The sequence below is a fragment of the Mya arenaria genome, chromosome 12 (assembly GCF_026914265.1).
Source record: "Mya arenaria isolate MELC-2E11 chromosome 12, ASM2691426v1".
NCBI lineage: Eukaryota > Metazoa > Mollusca > Bivalvia > Myida > Myidae > Mya > Mya arenaria.
In genome coordinates this window covers 69,887,991-69,912,953 of record NC_069133.1, presented here as the reverse complement: position 1 = coordinate 69,912,953, position 24,963 = coordinate 69,887,991, and the positions used below count along the sequence as shown (strand labels likewise).

General features: G+C 35.6%; 1 protein-coding gene across 3 annotated transcripts in view; it reads right to left on the bottom strand.

Moving 5' to 3' along the window:
• LOC128211071 (uncharacterized) overlaps positions 1-24,963 on the bottom strand; it is a 220,030-nt gene that overhangs the window by 103,668 nt on the left and 91,399 nt on the right. For all 3 annotated transcript variants that reach the window (XM_052915480.1, XM_052915478.1, XM_052915479.1), the window contains exons 74-97: positions 23,917-24,047; positions 19,774-19,903; positions 19,050-19,234; positions 17,615-17,785; positions 16,878-16,960; positions 16,435-16,502; positions 14,880-15,016; positions 14,309-14,458; positions 13,849-13,966; positions 13,348-13,520; positions 11,478-11,586; positions 10,870-11,024; positions 10,567-10,669; positions 9,052-9,194; positions 7,441-7,628; positions 7,170-7,231; positions 6,234-6,481; positions 5,413-5,554; positions 4,915-5,048; positions 3,686-3,833; positions 2,754-2,941; positions 2,224-2,350; positions 1,649-1,800; positions 969-1,101 (exon numbers count right to left, since the gene is read on the bottom strand). In XM_052915480.1, the coding sequence (XP_052771440.1) occupies positions 969-1,101; positions 1,649-1,800; positions 2,224-2,350; positions 2,754-2,941; positions 3,686-3,833; positions 4,915-5,048; positions 5,413-5,554; positions 6,234-6,481; positions 7,170-7,231; positions 7,441-7,628; positions 9,052-9,194; positions 10,567-10,669; positions 10,870-11,024; positions 11,478-11,586; positions 13,348-13,520; positions 13,849-13,966; positions 14,309-14,458; positions 14,880-15,016; positions 16,435-16,502; positions 16,878-16,960; positions 17,615-17,785; positions 19,050-19,234; positions 19,774-19,903; positions 23,917-24,047 (3,378 nt within the window). The remainder of the gene's footprint in view (positions 1-968; positions 1,102-1,648; positions 1,801-2,223; positions 2,351-2,753; positions 2,942-3,685; positions 3,834-4,914; positions 5,049-5,412; positions 5,555-6,233; positions 6,482-7,169; positions 7,232-7,440; positions 7,629-9,051; positions 9,195-10,566; positions 10,670-10,869; positions 11,025-11,477; positions 11,587-13,347; positions 13,521-13,848; positions 13,967-14,308; positions 14,459-14,879; positions 15,017-16,434; positions 16,503-16,877; positions 16,961-17,614; positions 17,786-19,049; positions 19,235-19,773; positions 19,904-23,916; positions 24,048-24,963) is intronic.

Below are 24,963 nucleotides of genomic sequence, written 5' to 3'. Positions count from 1 at the left end.
AACGTCTTTCTACATATCAAGTTTGGTCGCAATATATCAACTTAAACTCAAATTATTCAGTAGCAAACAGTTATCTATTTCTAGTAATAGTGGCTTTGATCTTGACCCTAGGGGCCCAAACACAAACCCATGAAACGCTTCCTATATACCAAGTTTGGTCACAATATGTCAACCCTAACTAAAATTGACATTAAGTTATTCAGTACCAACATTTTTTCTATTTTTAGTAACAGTGACTTTGACCCTAGGGGTCCCAAATGCAATTCCATGAAAGGTCTCCATTTACTCTTCCTAACTTAAATTATTCGCTTAACTTTGTGAAAACCTGGTTAAAAATATAAAAATGAAACCGTCAAAAGTAAAATAAAAAGTCAAGGGCCATAAATTGTATTATTTGTTAATATGGAGCTATGCTACCTAAATGAGTGATGGCTATTGCATAAATATATGAAAGCCATTGAATAAACAGTATTTGAGATCTGAGTTAAATTTACCCTTAAGTCGGAACCCCAAAAATTAATCAAACTTTTTAAGTCAATCAAGGGCCATAATTTGTATTTAGGATAATATGGAGTCATGTAACCTAATTGTGTGGTTGCTGTAAACAACTGTGAGAAGGATTTACTCAATCAAATGAAAGTTTTATAAGTGAAAATGCCAACTTGCCCTAAAACTTTTATCTGTTGCAATGTGCTCTAAAACTAACTTATGTTTCTAAGTCAATCAGGAGCCATAACTTATAGTTAGGATAGTATTGAGTTATGTAACCTTTTGTGTGATGGTCCTGAACAACCATGTAAAGTATTAAGTAAATTAAATGAAGGGTATTGGAGTTATAATTGTAAATGCCAACTTGCCCTAAAACGTTAACTGGACACCGACGCAGACGCCAACAACAAGGTCAGTCGTACAGCCTCCTAGTCTTTGAAATACTTGGGGTAAAATGAAACAAATAAAACATTTCTTACGCGCATCTCTGGTTCTTCGTGGTTTCATTCGTACTCATGTTTGACAGTCCAAGAAGAGCCATTCCATACGAGGTCATTTCGGGCCAACGGGAGGTTGATTCATCAAGCTGTGACTGACATTCAGCAAGTCGCACTGAAAAAAATCGATAAAATTCATCACAAGTATGCAGGATTGGTTGTATTTTTTAATAAAAATGTCCATATCAATGTCATGGTCGACATTAACATTTATAACCACTCAATCAATTATCAGTTTCTTTAAACCTGCAGAGTTGGGAATTACAGATGATGTACAGTATCTACTTTAAGCTTCATGTAAAAAGAATGAAGTTATAGAAGTAAATTGAAATATCAAAATCGACACCTTATTATTCCTTAATGTAATTAACAGTATGGCATCATTGGACCTCATACACATTCTCCATACTAAACAAACTACCATGCCATCAAGTATGAGATATGAATCTATATAATTTTTTCAATATCCTTAAATTCATCTTTAGCATCATAAACCCAGCACAAAGGGACTTGGATTCTTAAAAGTGAAAGTAAATGCACGATTTACGCTCAATGATGAACATTAACCATACGGTCAGAAGAGCTTTTATTGTGATCATCAAATGTTCAGTGTTGAAAAATGTACATGTGATTAGGAACCATGAATAACTAGAACAACTTACCACAAGGGACCGGATCAAAGCCTAGTATTTGTTCCACAAATGAGGGGTTCTCCTGGAGGGCCCTCACAAAGCGAGCATCCTGCTCTTCTTTAGATTCCCTATCCCAGCAATGGTTGTAAGATGCCATACATTCCATCACTGATGGTAGCATACTGTAAATAGCAAACAAGTATTTTGATGGTATAAATTATTATACAGTCTGGCATTAGTGTAATAAATGATAATAACATATGTTTATAAACGTCTATCTACATGCACCTTAAAAATTAGTTTGGTAATCGCTGAGTCTTAACTGCCTTGTTTGAATAACTGGGACGTAAATTAATTGGAATAAAAAAATATCACAGTCCAAAAGTATAGCTAAAAATGCAAACAGCGGATTACTTTATAAAAATAAACAGACAAAAACAACACTACATGTAGATATTAATCATTCCCAGTGCTAGCAATGTTCGCATAGATGATTCTCCGAAAGATAGATAAGCTTTAACAACTAAATGCAAATCTTACTTTATTTTTATTTATAAGGTGTACTTTGCTGAAAAACTTGTACTAAAAATAGAAACATGACATACTGGCATCCAGGTGGGTAGTTCATCATCTTGAAGGACTGGGAGATAGGCCCTAGACATACAACAGACATTCTGTCCAGAAGTGCACTGCCATCATCGCAAGGGTCAGGCAACACAACCGTCAGGTTTTCTGTAAAATGTCAATGTGTATTGATGCTATGCTTATGATTGCACATATTTTAGCATCCGAAAATTTGACATGACGCATTACTCATGTAAGTCCGCCTGTAGTAATATATAAACTTGTTTACCAAAGAAACTATCGATAACGATTCAATAATTGTGATGTTTTTTAGTAGATGCTTTGTAAAAACATATTTTCATTTGCCTAACAGATAATTTTTATGAATATTCAAATATTAATCATATCACAGTTTTTCATGGTCATGTTGATAGAAACTATCCTTGGCTTATATTGGAAGCATCCTAGATCAACTTATGACGCACTCACTGCTGTTAATAAAGGCTTATGCTGCTCTTAGCCCTCAGATAAAGGGTTAATATGTGCACAAGTGTTTTAAATCTGTGTATACCTGACTGGCATCCTGCAAAGTTTATATTCTGGGCTGGAATCGTGAAATTGGGAATCTGAGACACACTTATCATCTGGTACAGTCTGACCATTTCCATAGCAACCTCAGTATAGTCTTCTATTTGACACTGGTTCTGTGAAGAAAATTCGTAATGGCTCCCGTAGCATCCATAAAACTGTTCATACACACTGAAAAAAGTATACAATTTACAGTAAACCAAACTAGTTAAACATCAAAAGCTAAAGAGATTCAGTGGGAGAATATTTTTCACATGCAAGTTTCAAACTAATGTCTTGAAGCAAAACTGGACCAGCTAATAACACACACACACACACACATCTGGAAAGGTGTACAACAAAGAGCTACAGTTATCATTTCCTTTCTGGTCAAGGCTTATATACATGCTCTTCAATTTACACCAAGTGCCAGCCGTTCCAATTCTCCACCAACTGCCACCCATTTTCCTTGTCCTATTCTAGCAAATTTAGGGAAGGGTAGTTTATACAAACTGTTATCATGTGCTATCATGAAAACATCTTAAGCTGTATCTCTCTCACCAGTATTTCCGGTGTAGAAATAATATTATTTGATATATTTTTTGAGATGCCAAGAGATCCCTGGTGGGGCTCACACTCACAATCTATTGGGTACTCCTAAATATCTTATCCAAATATCTAGCCACAATTTTTCAAAACCTCTGAAGCCTAACACAATAAAGTATATAATATTTCTTTAGCACACAACTTACTTATATTTAGAAAGCAAAAACAGTGTATCGTGATTGATATTAAATTTCCTTTGAATGGAGACAATTTACAAAAGTTTTACCAAAACATAAATGTGTGCTGTTCTTGATCCTTTTATAAGGGACTTGAGATTGCTTACTGGAGAAGTTTGCATGAGTACATCTATGCTCAGATTCAGCCAGTTACCTGCATTTGAGACTCTTTTTGCCATCCGCGCTTCTAGCCTCGTTAATGTTGGGCACCCTCCAGAGGGAGATCAGGGGCGTGGTACATGTGTCGCTGAGGGCCCAGCTGTTCAATAGCATTTCCCTGTTGCAGGAATCCAGGTCCAGTTCTATAACAATAAACAACAGGATAGCAACATTTAGTTTGTACACAAAATAAATAAATCAACTGACATGAATCCCCATCACATCCCTTTCCTGGGAATAGAACACAACTGGTAACCATTTGATGAGGCTAAGAGACTCCTGGTGGGGATAAAACCCACAACCTATTGGGTTAGAAGCAGACGCCTATAACTTGTATGTATGAAAAACTACAGTATAGCATTTGAGCCTAAAACACACTGATTGCCTGCATTGAAGCAAGAAAATATTAAATTGATGTCCATGTTTGGAAATACAGGTAAATATACCAATAATATGATAATATAAACTTAACATCCATGTTTGTCACTTTGCTCTATGATTGCCATTAGATTTGTGTAATTGTGTTTGTATATGGGAGGCCTAAATTGTACAGCCAATTTTGAACTCTTTTTTTTAATTTTTGAGCTTTGAACATGTATGTGAGGTATGTTTTTTGTGTTGCCATGACAGAATGAACTGCTGCAGTTACATAGGTAAGGTCTCTCATATCATGAAAGGGGTGAATTGTTGAATACATGTTAAGCGAAAATGGAACCTTTTTAAAATCAAAATCTAACATATTCATTTTTCAGTCAATGTTTCTTCACAAAACTATTGAAGTTTTCTGTAAATAAAGAATCAAAATCATTTTCTGCAGCTTCAATTTGTGTTGCCATGACAGTAGGAACTGCTGCATTTACATAGGTTAGGTCTCTCATATTATGAAATTGTCAACATACAGTCAAACCCTGTTGACTCAAACTCGCTTGGCTCCAATTGTTTGTTAGCTCGAACCAAATGTAAAAGACAGATTTCTTTTAAATGAGGGTAAACAATCCCTTTTGGCTTGAATTTTCCGAGGCTTGAGGTATTTTCACCGGTCCCTAGAAGTTTAAGCCAATGGGGTTTGACGGCAATAATAATATTTCAAATGCATTGACTAGGTTCTAAATGACATTTAATAGAGAACCTCTTCCACATCTCAGTTTACAATGGACAGTAGTCATCTGCATATGTGCATATTACAAGCCATGCAATCAATGTGGGTATATTCAAATAACCTACCACAGCCCGCAGTTTCCATTCCAATAATCCCTGTGCGCACCTCTGTGGACTCAAACTGGGTAGCAACCTCGCCAGATGTGCAGTTGAACTTTGCCATCTTGGACAGCAAACAGCCAAAGAAATAGTTGTCCATCCTGTAAACATGATACTTGAATGATGTTGTTTTTTATCATATTGTAATTTACATTGAAACTTGTCTTTTCAAAGACAACAGGAGCACTGAGCAGCAAATGCCAGCAATCGTCAGTTGATTTTCTGTAAAACAAATGGTATAACTAAACGATTAATAAAAACCAGAGTAATGCACCTAGCTGTACATGTGCTGATTGTAACTGGCAACATATCTACTAAATTTCATTTAAAAACCTTGACTGCTTTTATAATTAAGGCCAAAGTTAATCTTTTTGTCCACGAATGACCCTGACCCTGACACCGTGGGGGGGGGGGTGTAACACATTGATTGCATTTTTCCATTTTTCAAACACTAAGATTTCTTACAAGCATCTGTCTCTGTCGTTCATCCAGGTGTAGTTAAGGTCCTCAATACATTCAAACTCCAGTATAAAGCGGATGGTTGCCACGTTGTTACACATATTTCCATCCATTGGCAGCTGGCGGTTTAGACGTTCATATGCCGTTGCTAAAAAGGTAATAAATAACAAGTTTTATGAACCAATGATGAACAATTAATGTATACTCTGTAGAGTTTTTATAAGGCCAGACACAGATACAGTTAAAATCTGCTATGTGATTAAGAACTTTTTGCTATTCCTTTGTGATAATAAAATTCCAATCATCGATGAAACTCCATGTGGGGGTCAAGCTATGGATGTTCTGATCCAGAGTCTACTACAATGTTACGGTATATTCATTATTTATATAAATAATTCTTGCTTAATTTTGTCAGTTTCCCCAAGTAAAAACCAGCAATGATGTCCATTAACAGAGACCACGAGAACATGCCGCTTGCTTGGCTCAAGTCCACATCTTGGGTTAGAGGCAGAAACCCTACTTTCTTCTTCATCATGGAATGTTTCCACAATATAAAATAGTATCATACTTACTAGCTATAACTAGTTCATTAATAAGTTGGTATATTAATACACATGCCAGTCAAGTCCAAGTGCATAGTATATCTTCATATAAAAAATTGCACCGATATTTTTTTCAATGAAATTATGAATATAGGTACTTTAAATTTACAAAACCTGATAAAGTAAGATAATTATGCATGTAATTTTTGTCATGAAATAAATCTTTCATTTGTTCATCAATCTTATTCAAAAAAACATTTAATCAAAAAGCATTTGTCAACTTACGACAAGTGAAGTCAATTGCCTCATCTGAAGTGTATTTGGTAGAGTGTTTCTGAATTTGACCGTTACTACTATCACCATGGGCAACTATCAAGAAAAGAGGGCCATTCAGTGGGCGATCATTTGGAGTTCCACTAGCCGATCCGATTGGACGTTGGAATGAGAACCTCGTGCCTGTTTCATCAGAACGGACATCTACAGAGAAGTTGTTGTAAGTGTCGATGTTAGGCCGGGCCCTAGCGCTTGCATATCTAAAATCAAGAACATGCTCAATGTTTTATATTTGTGAAATGAATTTAGAATAAGCTGAATCTTTATTATTAATAAAGGAGCCCAGAAAAGATCTTATACACATATCTATAAAAGCAATGAGACTATAATGTGTCCATTTTAAAATGAATACACAGCTAATCTACCATACTGACAGAAAAAAGAAACTGTGCTTAATATGAAATTTGTCCAAAATAATGTCAGTGATTACATGATGTTCATTTTACATATTTGAATCACAAATATAACATTGATATAGAGAGGTAACCTTAAAGCTTGTAGAATTTCTCCAGGTTCAGCCATTTTAAGAATTGCTCTTCTGGGAATATTTTAGAACTAGTATATTTTGCATGAACAGTTTCTTTATAAATAAAAAAATGTGTTGTTTTTTTCTAAAATTTAAGCCTTGTTGAATTTAAGCCTTGTTGTTTTAACAGTTTCACTATATAAGCAATGTAATAGTATAAACAATACCAAAAGCAGTGGGAAGACACCAATTCAGTACAACACTCTATCATTTTCCCCCGTCTGCCAAAATTTCACTTTATGCTTATTGTTGATATCTTTGAGAACAGTGACACTACCCATCAAACAGACAAGAAAGTGATTTTTATACGATGTTTTTATTTAATTGTTTTAATTTTATACGATCCAATTATTTTTACAAACCTGTTATTGACTTTGAAGGTCATTCCATCCATGTTTTCTATAGTGAAAGCATCAGTACCAGTCTGTATTAAATAACATTGAAAGTGAGTTTGATGTGAGCATAAATACTAAATGGGTGATGCAGTCTAAAATGCACAATTTACAATGATTATCATTTATGATGTTGTATGAACAGTTATTTTACCAATTTTATATAAATATTTTTACATAATGAGAGTTTTTAATGATGGCAACATCAATTTTTGTAGATATAACAATAAGAATAATTCACCATCTGTTTTTCTGGGTTGACCCCGATGCCAATCCACTTGCCAGCAGAGTTCATGTCAATGCCACTGGACAACGCAGGAATGAAGGTGGAAACGACTGTTGTGTTTCTCCGCGGGTGAACAGTCATGTTTATGGTGATCCGATTCTCAGCTGGTTGACTCATTGGTGTCCATGTGAAGTTGCATACATCTGTGTGTAAGAATGTATTAGGCAAATAAAATAAAATTAATACTGTCATGCTTCATGTATATGCAAACAAATACATTCATTATTTAGAAACAGTCTTTATTGAGGTGTCCCAGTAATTGAAAAGATGGTGGTATTAACAGTTACTAAAAACTAAGTCTATAGCCATACATTACAGTGAAAACTGATATCTTGACAAGCACATCTAAACAATTATACAAACTGAAAAATTAATTTCCTTATAAAAAATCCAGGTTTCGCAAGGAATGCTGGCATATTGTTGCAATGCTGTTATTTGGATCTCTTGGCACGTTTTTGAGAAGTCCCATGCTCTGATCTTGGGTTATTCTCACCTTAATTGAGAAGCAGCATGCTTCAATCCTTAGCTGAGAAGCCTCATTCTTCAATCTCAAGATATTCTCACCTAAACTGAGAAGCCTCATGTCTCAATCTCAAGATATTCTCACCTAAACTTAGAAGCCTCATCCTTCAATCTCAAGATATTCTCACCTTAACTGAGAAGCCTCATGTCTCAATCTCAAGATAATCTCTTTCACTGAGAAGCCTCATGCCTCAATCTTAAGATATTCTCACCTAAACGTAGAAGCCTCATGCCTCAATCTCAAGATATTCTGACCTAAACTTAGAAGCCTCATGACTCAATCTCAAGATATTCTCACCTTAACTTAGAAGCCTCATGCCTCAATCTCAAGATATTCTCACCTTAACTGAGAAGCCTCATGCCTCAATCTCAAGATATTCTCACCTTAACTGAGGAGCCTCATTCTTCTATCTCAAGATATTCTCACCTGAACTTAGAAGCCTCATGCCTCAATCTCAAGATATTCTCACCTAAACTGAGATACCTCATGCCTCAATCTCAAGATATTCTCACCTTAACTGAGATGCCTCATGCCTCAATCTTAAGATATTCTCACCTTAACTGAGATACCTCTTGCCTCAATGTCAAGATATGCTCACCTTAACTGAGGAGCCTCATGTCTCAATCTCAAAAACTCTCACCTAAACTGAGTAGCCTGTTGCATCGCCTCATGCCTCACTCACAAGATATTCACACCTGATCTGAGAAGCCACATTCCTTGATTTGGGATATTTTCACCTGATGTGGGAAGCCCCATTCTTCAGTCTTGGGATATTCTTATTTTTTTCAATTGTTATGAAGTTAAAAAGTTACAAAGCAATAAGCCAGCACTTCTATATAAAGGACATTCCCTATATTATAACAGGTCAGATTTGTTAAATTCATTAATTTCTAAGAAGCTACAACTAATTCATTCATAGAAGCATATTTAGGACTTCTATAATGCAGAGGAGGCTCAATGATGGTTTTCTCAGTAATATTTGCCCCTGTTTGAAAAAAATATAAAAAAAAAGTTGCAGGGTATAGGAAGTCAAGACTACCCACCAGAGCACATGGGTTCTGGGTTCCGCAAGGTAGAGTTGATATGACTCAGCGCCCGCATTACCATGGGAACCAGCGTCTGGGCGAAACACGTCTCCTGCTCTGTCCCATACAGCATTATACAGAACACGAGGCTCTCAAAGTCCCTGAAATATTAGATATTAATAACGTTTTGCACATCATGAACAAGCCTAAAAGCCCAATGTCAATGTAAAAATTCTTCTGTGGTCAAAAATTGTTTTTACACAGACTGTTATACAAAACCTAAATAATGAAAAAGAAATAATTCACAAAGTTCACATTTATTACAATATTAACATGAACAGAATAATTATTATAATCCTCAACAACATATGCATGAATATTGTCATTCTCAGCACATGACATGATATATGTGATACATCTTAAAGGTTATATACTGGTAGTTAGTAATAAAGTCATTCAATGTCTTGCAAAAACAAACAAACCAAAACCTTATTTAATGGTTTTCCTATTAAGCTGGATGCCTCTTTTAACCCTTAAGTGCATGTATACAAGATAGGCCGACATAGGAGAAGATCAGAGCACTCTGCATATCCCTGCCTTTGCAATTCAACAGAGTTATTATTATTTTCTGCAGATCACTTAACTTGCATAATTAGATTTTCACTTGTACGTGGCTGATGAAAGCAGTAACATTCCCCGTTCCCAGCACTAAGAGAAAGATACTGCTAAAATCTGACATAAAATCAGTGTGTGAATTAACCTTTAAAATCAGTGTGTGAATTAACCTTAACCTGGTAGCCAATGGGGCTTCAGACTTTGAGATTTCTGTAGGCCGAGCCAGATTTCCTACCCACCAGTTAACAGAAAAACACAGGGCATGTTTCTGAGTTATGGTTAAAATCAAGAAATGATATGAAAACTGATTTAACTGTACACTATTTAATTTCAGTTTGTGATGCCAATAATGGTGGTGGGGTGGTTCTGTGCTGCCAGGGGGTGGGGAAGCTGGTGGTGGTTTGATTGGAGGGGAGGGGGGAATCTGGTTCTGTCAGCCTGTGCTGCAATGGGGTGGGAGTGTTGGTATAGGTGAAGGTCCTGTCAACATATGCTGCTTGTAGTGTTAGTGACAGGATTTTACTAACATCTATTTAATATTTTAGGGTAACTACATAAGCCAAGTGTATTTGGAAAAAGAAAAAAACAACATCCAAACTTCAATATCAACAAAAAAAGTATTGACAGACTAAAATGTGTTTCCATCAAAACTATTTTCAAGAAATATACCCCAGTAGTATTGCTTGACAAGGGAGAACACTGCATCAGAAAACATCTGTACAGATGAGAAATTAACCGTAAGTCAGTAAACATTGACCCTACATTTTTTTACCAACAAGCCCAATGATTTCAATGCCAGTCGGGCTATCTAAAAGGATTTAGACTGAGTATTTTTTTCCTCACCTCAGGCGATCTGGCTAGCGTTAATTTCGTGAATTTCGTTATTTTCGCACACTGTAAAATCACAATATTAGTTACCTGCAGTTATGCCTGTCATTATCCAGGTATCGATTCCCTGCTTTGCCACACAGAGAATCATCTTGTATATATCTTGGAAGGTTTGGAGTGAAGCAAACCAGGGCTGAAAAAAAAAAAAATAATAATAAAATGAGTATTTGTATGTTGTCACTTTTTCTTGTCTGCATTTCTCATTTAATCTTAAAGAAACTAAATAACTTCATTTTAATATTAAAATTATCAAAACAAAATAGAATAATTCTGACACTAAAAAACATTAATATACACAAAAAAAATAGCAGATAACATATATATTTTACGCACAGTTACAGATCTCATGGTCAACCCAGCTCTGACCCGTGAAGTTTTTGGCTCCACCACTCAAGAATTCATACAGCTCTTGTCTTTCACATCTGTAGCGATTGTAGCTGCGCTGCTCCAGATCATTGGCCACACAGTCCGCGGTCATCAGGAGGGCGCTGAGAGAGGTTATGGAGATGAATGAACATAGTCGTAAATTACATATTGTATCTGACAACATATGTACTAGGTTTCATTTTAATATGTTTTCTTACTTATCTAATGGCAAAGGTTAATGATTTTGAATGTCAACAACATGACAATGCTGACAATGACAACAAAACCTAGGCAATTAAATCAACTTGACTGATCAAAAAAATCTTGACTGATTCAAATACCTAGTATGTAATTACATCAAACACATGATATGATTATCTTTGAAACATCATATATTACTATTAGATTTTGTCTTAAATGTTTTAGTACAACTAAGTTTCATATAGCAGTTCCAAAACAATATAATGTTTAATCAATGTTTATAAATGAAAAAATATTAGTCATCCCTACTCTGCCTATGAATTCACCCAAGTTACTCAACACATAAGAATAATAATTATTATTATATCACTCACTTGCAAGATTGGCTGTTCATTTGACCGTGGCTGATGAAAGCAGACACGTTTCCTGCACACCTCCCTCCCAGGCTGTTCACGATGGCTGAATCGTTGTAACACAGGTTCTCTATAATTGGATACAATATTTGAAAATAGACAACAAAGTTGAACAAACAGTAGATTAAACAAGAGGGCCATAATGGCCCTAAATCAGTCACCTGAGTAAAAGAGTAAAAATATAGTAAAAATACATCTCAAATTAATTCAATTAATTAAACAGTGAATTTCAAATTTAAAAAGATCCACTCAAATCTTGAATGATTGTATTCAATAATGAGCAGTGATGCAAGTAGCGACTCTGAAGCATTTAATTAAAGTCTAAGTCAAGAGCAATATGCTTAAATCATTTTTGAAATATACACAACAAAAGATTTTCAGAAAGAAAAGGAAGGATGAAATTACCAGGAAAAAAACATATAATGTCCTTGTGGTAACTTAAATATGCCAATAAGTATGACCTTGACCTACTGACTTGTATCTCACACATGACACACTGGCTTCTCTTATGAATATTTCTGTATACATTGACAAATTAAAGACCAAACAAGCCAGAATCCAAAGAATTTTGACCAATGACCCTCTAATGGAAAATTGACTTTTGACCTACTAACATGGGTCTTGCATATGAGGGGTAGGCTTCTCATGGTGAGCAATTGTGTCAAGTCTATGTATACAAACACATGGAAATATATGGAAAAGATGCAGCCTAGGCAAGTCTGGACAGATAAACCTGCTGATTTGAAATTCAATGTTACTCACTTCTGCTTGTTGCAGTTCATAAACAACTTTTACCAAAGCTAATATGTCAAAAAATTATATTCTCCCCTTGAATGACACCAAGGAAACACCATAGCTGTAACTGCTATTATTTAAAGAAACTGACCAAATAACACAATATTTTGCTAGAGTAACCAGAGCCAATAACCTAACCTAATTCTCCAACAACAACAATAACAAGCATTTTCAGTGAAAAGATATCCCCCGCCAACGATGGCTTGTTTGTGCTTGATGGCTTGTTTGTGCTTGAAGGTTAAAAAAAATCTCAGAAAGAATAAGATAAATTTCATTAAATTCTAGCAGCTAGTTACTGAGAAACGGCTGCAAACAATGATTTTTTAATAAATCAAGGGCAATAACTCTAAGGAAAATTGACCAATCCAAAAGAAAAATAGACAGGCATCATCACAGTATGTTGGTTCATATTTATTTCAAGTTTCAAGAATTTCTACCAACTAGTTACTGAGAAATGGCAGTAAATAAGAGTTTTTTCAAAAATCAAGGGCAATAACTCCAAGTTCAATTGACAAATCCAAAAAAAAAAATGAACAGGCATCATCCCAGTAGTAATTCATATTTATTTTAAGTTTCATGAAATTCTGCCAGCTAGTGACTGAGAAATGGCTGTGAATGTGCATTTTTCAAAAAATCAAGGGCAATAACTCCAAGGACAATTGACCAATCAAATTTTTTTTTGGACGGGCATCATTCCAGTATAGTGGTTCATATTTATTTTAAGTTTCATGAAATTATACCGGCTAGTTACTGAGAAAACACAGGTGACGGACGGACGGAAGGAAGGACGGACGGAAGGAAAGACGGACTGAAAGACGGACGGACAACGCCATTTCAATATCCCCCTCCCTATTTCATAGGCGGGGGATAACAACATATGACTTGGTTAAGCCAATAGCTCCTAATATAATAGGCCTATAAATATATTTTTATATAAAAGACAATAACAAAAAAAAAGAAACAATTTCCATAAAATCTTTACTTAATCCATAGAAAATTAAAAAAACAACAACAACTAGCTATGTATCCCTTCTACCTCTGCAAGCCTGAAAGTCCACCATGACATGGAGTTCCCATTTATCCTCCTTCTCTTTGATGATATCCACATATTGGTGAAGTCCGTACAAGAACATGTCTGGGGCGTTCACGCAATCGGGCCAGACAATCTTGAGCATGTCTGTCATACACGATGTGAACCTTTGTACTACCCTAAAACAACACAAAAAAAGATTTATAACTGGAAAGAAATGTTATTCCCTCTCACTTACGACTATCAAAGGGTATCAATGATAGGACAAAAACAGTATTGTGTTGAAATAAATGTCAGAAGTCTATTTTTGCTCACTTTCTCTTATTAGTAGCATGACAAAATAGGTCATTGTAAGAAAAAAGAGCAAGTAAGCTTACTTTCACTATTCTTTTATCAACATGGATATAATCGCCATCCTTAATCAACATTGCTATAACACTACTTTTTCCATTACAAACAAAATGGGCTCGCAAAAGTAAGACGTTGGAAGTTCCATAAAAGTCTCACCCGCATGCAGCCCAGCTGTGTTGTTCCAAGTTCTGAAGAAACAAGTTTCGCTCTTCTTGACAATATCCTCTGGTTACCTCATACAAATCATACATGCTGGAACATTTGGACTGCGTCTCTGAGAGGGAATAAATATGTAATAAAATAAAATTGTACATTTTTATGAAAATGTATTGTCCGAAGGCAGAGATCACCTGGAAAAACCTGGCTCCAATGCCTGAAACTCTCCAGTTCATTATTATGAAATTGAAAATAAAATAAATGTATATAACAGCCTATCCTGAAGACTGAATCTCCCAAGTTCTTTTGTCAACTTTACCGTAAAATCTTAAAAGAGTTATATATCTCTGGGTAAATTAAAAGCATCAAATTTAGTTGACACAGGTCTGAATTCAGCTTTTACAAAAACAAAATATCATTTGAAAGTTATAAAATTATATATAAAACATCATTCTTTTACCATTCTCAGTGTGCAAGCATCTCATTCCATTGTCATAGCAACACTTGTAATCGTCTGCTTGGAATTGATATCGACAGTGATAGTCGTTGTCACACAAGGTCTCATATGGATATACATTGCTGGATGCTGGACATTGTCCGCGTGTTTTCTCTGTAAAAGGGAGATGAATGGTGGGCATTTTTTGCATTATCTGGGTATATTCCCCTCTCCATTTTGAGTGAACATTACTACATGCATACATTCAGAGAAATACATAAATACACTTGTACTTATCAGCAATTCTTAGGTAACAAATACTTGTCTTTTAAATTCAAGTGTTAGGGTCATTAACAATTGTCTAATTTTTAAATGAAAAACTCATTGTTTTTGTCTTTCAATGGTGGATAAATACATGTTCTTAGACCCCTATTCGAAATAAACCATTTCACAGTACAGTGTATTGCAACTGTGCAGCGGTGAAAGTAACAGCAAGGCAAACTTATCCATTACCTCTTCAAGCCTAGTCATTGTACTTCTAAAAAAGAATAGTCAAATAAAAAAAAAATGCTGCTTTTTTATTTTTAAATCTTACCCGACAGAATCTGGACGTAAGACAGGATAACTTCATTGTCGTTCTCTGTGATACGTTTCATTGCACGTGTAAGGTCAAATAGGGTGAGCAAATGGAAGGTTTTCACACTAAAGAATACGTCAGTGGTCCCAGCTAGACTATAATTAAATTTTCAACACACATTAGAATTCAGAATTGTTTCTTTCAATTAGAGTGCTACATAACTCATTAACCAATTATATGTGAAGACTTTTAACTTTTTAAATCCCACACTTTTTATAAATCATTATTTATTTTGCTAATCATTATCAATACATGATAAATTTCATGGTCAGGGAATACCTTTTTCTATCAAGATCATACACTTTTATAAATAAGAAGGAATTTTGCATATTATTATAATAAATTCCTTGTAAAAGGCCACAATTAATGACCTGTTTAGCATAACTCCACAGATTCACAAAAATGACATTGACACCAATGCTTTTTAACTTTTAAGAAGATCATATTAAAACAACAACAAACAACACAGCCATGCACTTAAACAAGGTTTTAAATATGGGCAATCAGAAATTAAAGCTAATTAATTTCTTGTATTTTTAGCAACAGTGGACCTTGACCCCAATCCCCTCAAACACAATCGAAAGCTAAATCTCCACATAAAATAACTACGGTACATACCAACTTTAATCACTATCCATTTTATCAAAGTTATTTGGTGGAAAGCGTTTCCGCTTTTTTCTTCTACATCACTATCCATCAAATTTTACTTAAGTTTTTGGGCGAAAAAAAATAATTCCATTTTAGTAGCAGTGACCTTGACCCCTACCACTTCAAAGGCAATCATAAGCTACCTCCTAACATAAGTTACTTGCACACCTACATACACACCAATTTTCATTACTATCCATCTGTAATAACTAAATAAATTGGCGGAAACAAAGGTTCGACACAGCAAAAACATTTTTCTATTTCTAGTTACTGTGACCATCCAACTTAAAAGCATTTCCGAGCTAGCTCTTCACATATTTAGCTACCTACAAACCATTATTCATTACTTATATATCCATCAATGCTAGCTTGTTATTTGGCGGTAATCAATGTGTGACTGCCAAAGGACATCCCCATTCTAATAACCTGGCCCCAATTTCTGGAAACTTCTTATTAAAGATTAACAGGCTTAAGTAGCTTATTTCAATTAGCCAAAATACATACTTAAATTGAATTTTGATAATTGAAAAATGACTTATTGTGATTATCATAAGGATAATTCCTATCTTAAGTATAAAACCTCTTAAAGAAGAGAATATTTTGCAAATTATTAAAAAACAAAATAGGGAGCTTAATAGCTTAATCCTGTTATAAGGGACTTAAGATGTTTCGAGAGATTGGGGCCCGGTTTTTGTTGAAAACCTTGCTAAAAATCAATAATGAAAAAATTCCTACCCATATGTGGGTCAGGTAAGTCTGTGGCCATAGATGTTAACTTGTTTTTATAAATGATCACAAACACTCAATTGAACATGATACTTGTCTCTATCTCTTTATATATAGAAACCACGTTCAACCTACTTACCTTTTACGAACAGAGGAGAAATTATAGGTCAATGAATATAGGTCTAATATTTCGAACATTTGTATAATCTGAAAATAGAAAAAGATAATGTTTGTAGCGGAATATGCAGACCAGCCATCAAATTTTTACAAAAAAATATTCGTTTAAATCAATAATTCAGAAATGGTGCCAAAATTTAAATGTTCCACATGCATTTTTATTCAAACAAAAACAGCAGAGATAGCTCCAATGTTTTTTCTGTTGTTGTTATTTTTTCGTTATTTTATCTGTTGAACAAAAATATACAACTCTTAAAATTATTATATAAATTAAAATCCAGAGTTAAGGATAATGTTTAAAACATGCATAATATCACTGGTAACAGATAGAGATTGAAAATCAGTCCAAATTCATAATCGATTATTAAAAGAAATCAGACAAGCCATTTTTAGTAATAAGATTACCATGCTTGAATACTCAGATGTCTCAAACTCAAATTGTCTATCGTACAGCTCGTTCGGCAAATTGAAACGAACTTCAAAGAGAGCTGAAAATCAACAACCATTCTGTTACTATACAGAAATAACAGCTGGAAAAAAGCAAAGGAAAAACTAAATATTTAAAAAAGTCTGCTATTATAATTAATTCTGTGACTAACCCAAATCCCATTCTTTCTAAATCAGTCAGCTTTGCAAATAAACCACAAGGCTATCAAAAAACAAACTGTTTGTATGCAGTTGCAAAACTGACAAATACCAAACAATACCCAACACCCCTCTTTTGTTTTCAGTCAAACTTGGGGTATTACTCATCAATTATTTAACTCAGAGTTATGGGCCTTGCTTTACATATGTATATTGTCATTGGCAACTTGTGCACTAAGTTTGATTTGAATATCTTAAATATATTTTGTGTTCTAGCCATAGTTTAAGTTTATTCACAATGACGCCATCAAAAAAAGTTGCTGAAAACATCTACATGGCTATGACAATACCTCAACTTTTTTCTTCGATCAATACTCAAGCTAAATTCACCTTGATGCAATTATTCATCTTTAGGCCTAAAGAATCCCTCAAGAAATTGTGGGTTAAATAACAACCTGGGAAATTTCTTACGGTCCAGACACGTATGAGTTATCTTTGTTCTCTGAAATCAAACCGAAAGTAAAAATGTTACTAAAGTAAGTTACTATTGGTCCTACCTTGTTCGTAGGCTGTTTTCATGCACCGGAGTCTACAGCCATCGTGACAGCACTTGTCACCATCGTAACAGTGGGAGTCTTTGGTACACATGTTAACGACACTGTCAGGACCATAGTGCATGTTACAACGATCCATCACCGGACAAAACCCAGGTTTCTCCTCACCATCATCTGCAGATTGCATAGATATAGAATGTATGGAGGCATTGAGGCATCATTTTCATACACAACATTAAAAATAGAAGAAAATAGAATATTTCACCTTTCACAAACTTGCATTAAATAGTATGTAAGCAAACAGTTACTCTTTTCCCTTCATCCATAAGCCTCTAAAGTGTGAGCCCCAAAAGATCAATAAATTTCAACTAGGAGCAAATTCCTATGAAGTTTCATGTGTGCAGGCGCCGCAATGATTTTCAAGCTACATGCGTCATAATATCTTTGGTTTACCGTACAGATTTATAGTGAAAACTAGCTCTGCCCCTGGCAACCATGTTTTTTATGAATCAAATGGGGTGAAGGAATTTGACAGTGGTTCACCTTAGGAACAATTGCTTTTAAATCAGGCTAATAATTTCTGAAGAAAAGATTACCATAGTTTTCCATGTAGGCATATATGTATATAAAGAGATAAAAGAAGTCTGCACGGCTGGCGCCCATGTTTTTTACAAATCAACATGGGGTGAAGGAATTTGATACAGGGTCAACTTTGGGATATTTCTGTGAAATTATTTTGAAATCAGGCCAACAGTTTCTGAGAAATAGATTTTCAAAATTTTCTTTGATATTAGCATATAGTGAAAATGGCCCCGCCCCTGGCGGCTATGTTTTTTTAACCAATCTACAACATGGGGTGAAGAAATTTGATAGAGTTCACCTAAGAAACATTTCTGTGAAATTATTTTAAAATCGGCCAGCAATTTCTGAGGACAAGTTTTATTAAGTTTTCCATATACACATATATTGAAAATTAGCCCCATCCCCTGGCAGCCATGTCTTATTACAAATCAACATAGGGAGAAGGAATTTGAAACAGAGTCACCTTTTTCCTTTTGGTTGCAATAGCAACCAGAGTTCTGCATGGAACATCTTTCATTTAAGAAAGTGGACCACCCAAGGAACATTCCTGTGAAGTTTGGTTTAAATTGTCCCAGAGGTTTAGGAGAAGTTGTTTGAAGGATAATGTCGACGACAGGTCGGAAGAACGATGACAAAGAATTACCCTATCACAATAGCTCACACTGAGAACATTAAAATATAAAAAAATAATAATAAGACATTTTAAAGTGTTTATCTGGTTATATCATATATAGGGGGATTTTTTCTCTGATGGGGAAAATACTGAAACTTTTTCAAAAGGGGGAATAGGGCCAAATTTCAACTCTGTTGGGTAGATTGTTGGCAATATTAGTTCCAACTTAATATTTAAACATACCATAGCATTTCCGGATAGGAATCACAATCTTGGTTTCATACATGCTCAGCATGGTTGCAGCCTGTAGGATGGCTTCGACAATCTTGTCATTAAGGCGAGAAGTGTCATTCAGACAATTAGAGGCAGGAGAAAACTTGGGTACTGTACTCCTAAAGCAGGACTCAACCCTTGACTTCAGTGTTGTGCTGCAATATGTAATTATATAATAAATGATGTCTACATCATGACATGACATCATCATAAAATTTTTTTTTTTTTTTAATCAATTGTAACAAAAACTTTCTTTATAAATTCTGTATTAAAGGACCATCCTTGAGATAGCCGGTATATTGAGATCTTTCATTGTAATTTGTTATTATTTCACCATGAGCAATTATCGCTTACAGTAATATGCATATAGTTTATATTTGTACAGAAAAACACATCAGTGGCACAAAATCTTAATATCATGTATTAAAAACATTGCTAAAATTTGGTATTAGCAGTATATTTAAGTGGTATGTTATGGCTGCAGAAAGATACTATATGTAAAATCCTGTGGGACATATTTCTTTTAACACAGCTTAAACTGAAGTGTAGTCATGTATAAACTCTTTCAATCTGTACTTCACAAGAATAATAAAAACTTATATAAACAATACCAAAGACATTGCAATTAACAATTTAGCACCATAACATTATGGCATAAAACTAGTGTAGTTTTTAACAGAATCATTATACTGACTTGCAAGCATCAGTTAAAAGGTCTGTAGAGTTGCCAAGCCATCGCAACTGTTCCATACAGCTCTGTACGGCCAGGGAAGCAAAATCCGTCACATTGTTACAAACATCAACTGGCCGCTCTTGACTGGGGTCTGCTCAAAGTCAAGTAGATATATGTGAAATAAAGTGTCCATTAATAACTGAATGTCATTATTATCATATAACTCATTGTCTCAAATTATCAATTTGTTTACAAGATAAAAACACATTCCCTTCAGCGTAGGGCAGTATGATTACAAACACCTGACATGTACAGCAGTATGATCACAAATACCTGACATGTAGGGCAGTATGATTACAAATACCTGACATGCAGGGCAGTACGATCACGAATACCTGACATGTAGGGCAGTATGATCACGAATACCTGACATGTAGGGCAGTACGATCACGAATACCTGACATGCAGGGCAGTACGATCACGAATACCTGACATGCAGGGCAGTACGATCACGAATACCTGACATGTAGGGCAGTATGATCACGAATACCTGACATGTAAGGCAGTATGATCACAAATACCTGACATGTAGGGCAGTACGATCACAAAAACCTGACTTGTAGGGCAGTAGGATCACAAACACCTGACATGTAGGGCAGCACGATCACAAACACCTGACATGTAGGGGAGTACGATCACTTATACCTGACATGTAAGGCAGTATGATCATAAATACCTGACATGTAGGGGAGTATGATCACAAATACCTGATATGTAGGGAAGTACGATCACAAATACCTGATATGTAGGGCAGTATGATCACAAATACCTGATATGTAGGGCAGTATGATCACAAATACCTGACATGTAAGGCAGTACGATCACAAATACCTGACATGTAAGGCAGTATGATCACAAATACCTGACATGTAGGGCAGTATGATCACAAATACCTGACATGTAGGGGAGTACGATCACAAATACCTGACATGTAGGGCAGTACGATCACGAATACCTGACATGTAAGGCAGTATGATCACAAATACCTGACATGTAGGGCAGTATGATCACAAATACCTGACATGTAAGGCAGTATGATCACAAATACCTGACATGTAGGGCAGTATGATCACAAATACCTGACATGTACAGCAGTGTGATCACAAATACCTGACATGTAGGGCAGTATGATCACAAATACCTGACATGTAGGGCAATATGATCACAAATACCTGACATGTAAGGCAGTATGATCACAATACCTGACATGTAGGGCAGTATGATCACAAATACCTGACATGTAGGGCAGTATGATCACAAATACCTGACATGTAGGGCAGTATGATCATAAATACCTTACATGTAGGGGAGTATGATCACAAATACCTGACATGTAGGGCAGTATGATCACAAATACCTGACATGTAAGGCAGTACGATCACAAATACCTGACATGTAAGGCAGTACGATCACAAATACCTGACATGTAGGGGAGTATGATCACAAATACCTGACATGTAGGGGAGTACGATCACAAAAACCTGACATGTAGGGCAGTATGATCACAAATACCTGACATGTAAGGCAGTATGATCATAAATACCTGACATGTAGGGGAGTATGATCACAAATACCTGACATGTAGGGCAGTATGATCATAAATACCTGACATGTAGGGGAGTATGATCACTAATACCTGACATGTAGGGCAGTATGATCACAAACACATGACATGTAGGGCAGTACCATCACAAATACCTGATATGTAGGGGAGTATGATCACAAATACCTGACATGTAAGGCAGTATGATCATAAATACCTGACATGTAGGGGAGTATGATCACAAATACCTGATATGTAGGGAAGTACGATCACAAATACCTGACATGTAAGGCAGTATGATCACAAATACCTGACATGTAGGGCAGTATGATCACAAATACCTGACATGTAGGGCAGTACGATCACAAATACCTGACATGTAGGGGAGTACGATCACGAATACCTGACATGTAGGGCAGTATGATCACAAATACCTGACATGTAGGGCAGTATGATCACAAATACCTGACATGTAGGGCAGTATGATCACAAATACCTGACATGTAGGGCAGTATGATCACAAATACCTGACATGTAGGGCAGTATGATCACAAATACCTGACATGTAAGGGAGTATGATCACAAATACCTGACATGTAGGGCAGTATGATCACAAATACCTGACATGTAAGGGAGTATTATCACAAATACCTGATATGAAGGGCAGTATGATCACAAATACCTGACATGTAGGGGAGTATGATCACTAATACCTGACATGTAGGGGAGTATTATCACAAATACCTGATATGTAGGGCAGTATGATCACAAATACCTGATATGTAAGGCAGAATGATCACAAATACATGACATGTAGGGGAGTATGATCACTAATACCTGATATGTAGGGCAGTATGATCACAAATACCTGATATGTAAGGCAGTATGATCACAAATACCTGACATGTAGGGCAGTATGATCACAAATACCTGACATGTAGGGGAGTATGATCACTAATACCTGACATGTAGGGGAGTATGATCACAAATACCTGATATGTAAGGCAGTATGATCATAAATACCTGATATGTAGGGCAGTATGATCACAAATACCTGATATGTAAGGCAGTATGATCATAAATACCTGACATGTAGGGCAGTATGATCACAAATACCTGATATGTAGGGCAGTATGATCACAAATACCTGACATGTAGGGGAGTATGATCACTAATACCTGACATGTAGGGGAGTATTATCACAAATACCTGATATGTAGGGCAGTATGATCACAAATACCTGACATGTAGGGGAGTATTATCACAAATACCTGATATGTAGGGCAGTATGATCACAAATACCTGACATGTAGGGGAGTATGATCATAAATACCTGATATGTAGGGGAGTATTATCACAAATACCTGATATGTAAGGCAGTATGATCACAAATACCTGACATGTAGGGGAGTATGATCATAAATACCTGATATGTAGGGGAGTATGATCATAAATACCTGATATGTAGGGCAGTATGATCACAAATACCTGACATGTAGGGGAGTATGATCACTAATACCTGACATGTAGGGGAGTATTATCACAAATACCTGATATGTAGGGCAGTATGATCACAAATACCTGACATGTAGGGGAGTATTATCACAAATACCTGATATGTAGGGCAGTATGATCACAAATACCTGACATGTAGGGGAGTATGATCATAAATACCTGATATGTAGGGGAGTATTATCACAAATACCTGATATGTAGGGCAGTACGATCACAAATACCTGATATGTAGGGCAGTATGATCACAAATACCTGACATGTAAGGCAGAATGATCACAAATACCTGATATGTAGGGCAGTACGATCACAAATACCTGACATGTAAGGCAGTACGATCACAAATACCTGACATGTAGGGCAGTATGATCACAAAAACCTGATATGTAGGGCAGTATGATCACAAATACCTGACATGTAGGGGAGTATGATCACAAAAACCTGACATGTAGGGCAGTACCATCACAAATACCTGATATGTAGGGCAGTGCGATCACAAATACCTGACATGTAAGGCAGTATGACACACTGTTCCCTTAATTCCAACTTTGGTATAGGATTTGCCTTTATATTTAAAGCATCACAATATTCAAACAGGAGCAGTTTTAGGGAATGCTAAAGAACAGCCATTTTAATAAATGATCAAGAGGAATAACATGACAATTATTTTATGGAATTTGACGTTCATAATGGATTTTATCATAGTGAACATGTGGTCTAAGTTTTATGTCATTATAATACCTTGGCACAGAATTTTAGTTAAATGGCCATGGTTCATGTTATTTGCAAGATGAAGCCGCGGCCAATTACACAAAGACAACTTAGCTTTTCTGACTTTTTGTTAAAGTAGTTTAAAAAGTAGTCTAAAAGTAGTTCATATACATAGTATTATATGTTGGATCGATGTAAGAATTTCAGATTTTCAAAAACCAGCCTAAATCTCTATCCCTTAGTAAACCTCAAAAACACATTCAAGCCTAACTCTGTAAAGCATAGGAACAATGAAATTTTCTACTAGCCTGAATTGCCAATAATCTTCTACATCTCACCTGGACATCCATTAAACTTCCCCCCTGTGGCAACCCTAATTGCAGAGTTTATGTTCTCTGCACCGCATGGCTTCATGTTGTTCTGTCGGTACAAGGCCCCATCCACACACTGGTACATGTACTGCTGCTTTCTGTAACAAATACAACAGGTAAACTGTCAATTGTTTACACCAATACTTAACACCAATAGTTTACACCAATATTTCACACCAATAGCTTACACCAATAGTTAATCCAATAGTTTACACAAATAGCTTACACCAATAGTTTACCCCAATAGTTTACACCAATATATTACCAACCAATTGATTTACACTAATAGTTTAACACCAATGGTTTAACACCAATAGTTTATATCAATAGTTTACACTAATATTTTACCCGAACAGTTTACACCAAAAGTTCACACCAATAGCTTACACCAATATTTTACCCCAATAGTTTATAACAAGAGATTACAAACCAATTGGTTTACACCAATAGTTTACACTCAGGTGGGAAGACATCTATTAGCTGATATAAATCACTCTCAAGTATAGTTTGTAACTATGTCCTATTTGACCAAGATCCTGGCTCAAAAGCAGACACAATATTCAACTGGACTAACTGTTGTAGGTGGGCAGGTCAAGGCTGATTGCAATTTTCATATCAACCCTTGGTTTGCTAAACATACTACTGAGATTTTGTTTATTTTCTACTCTTATTTCTCTCTCTTGTGTCACTATTTCCGTAGAGGAAGTGTTGCTTCGAAACTTTTTAGTATAACAATTTCAAAAGTTTATTTTTTATTTTTAGACATGATAGCACATGTGCTCAGGTAGTCTTAAGACTGCAAACTCCAAAGAACTACTTCTTTTTATGTCGTTTTAACCCATTTTTTTGTCTCAATGCGCTCTATGTTTAGCAGTCCGAGTATGAGTTCTTGCTTGTTCGGCTATGTCCGCGCTGTATTTCTGTATCCTGGCATTTTATTTTTAGCAGAATATAACTATTTTTAGATCGCTATATTTATCAGATTAATGTGGGTCAAAATAATGGAGGCTCTGG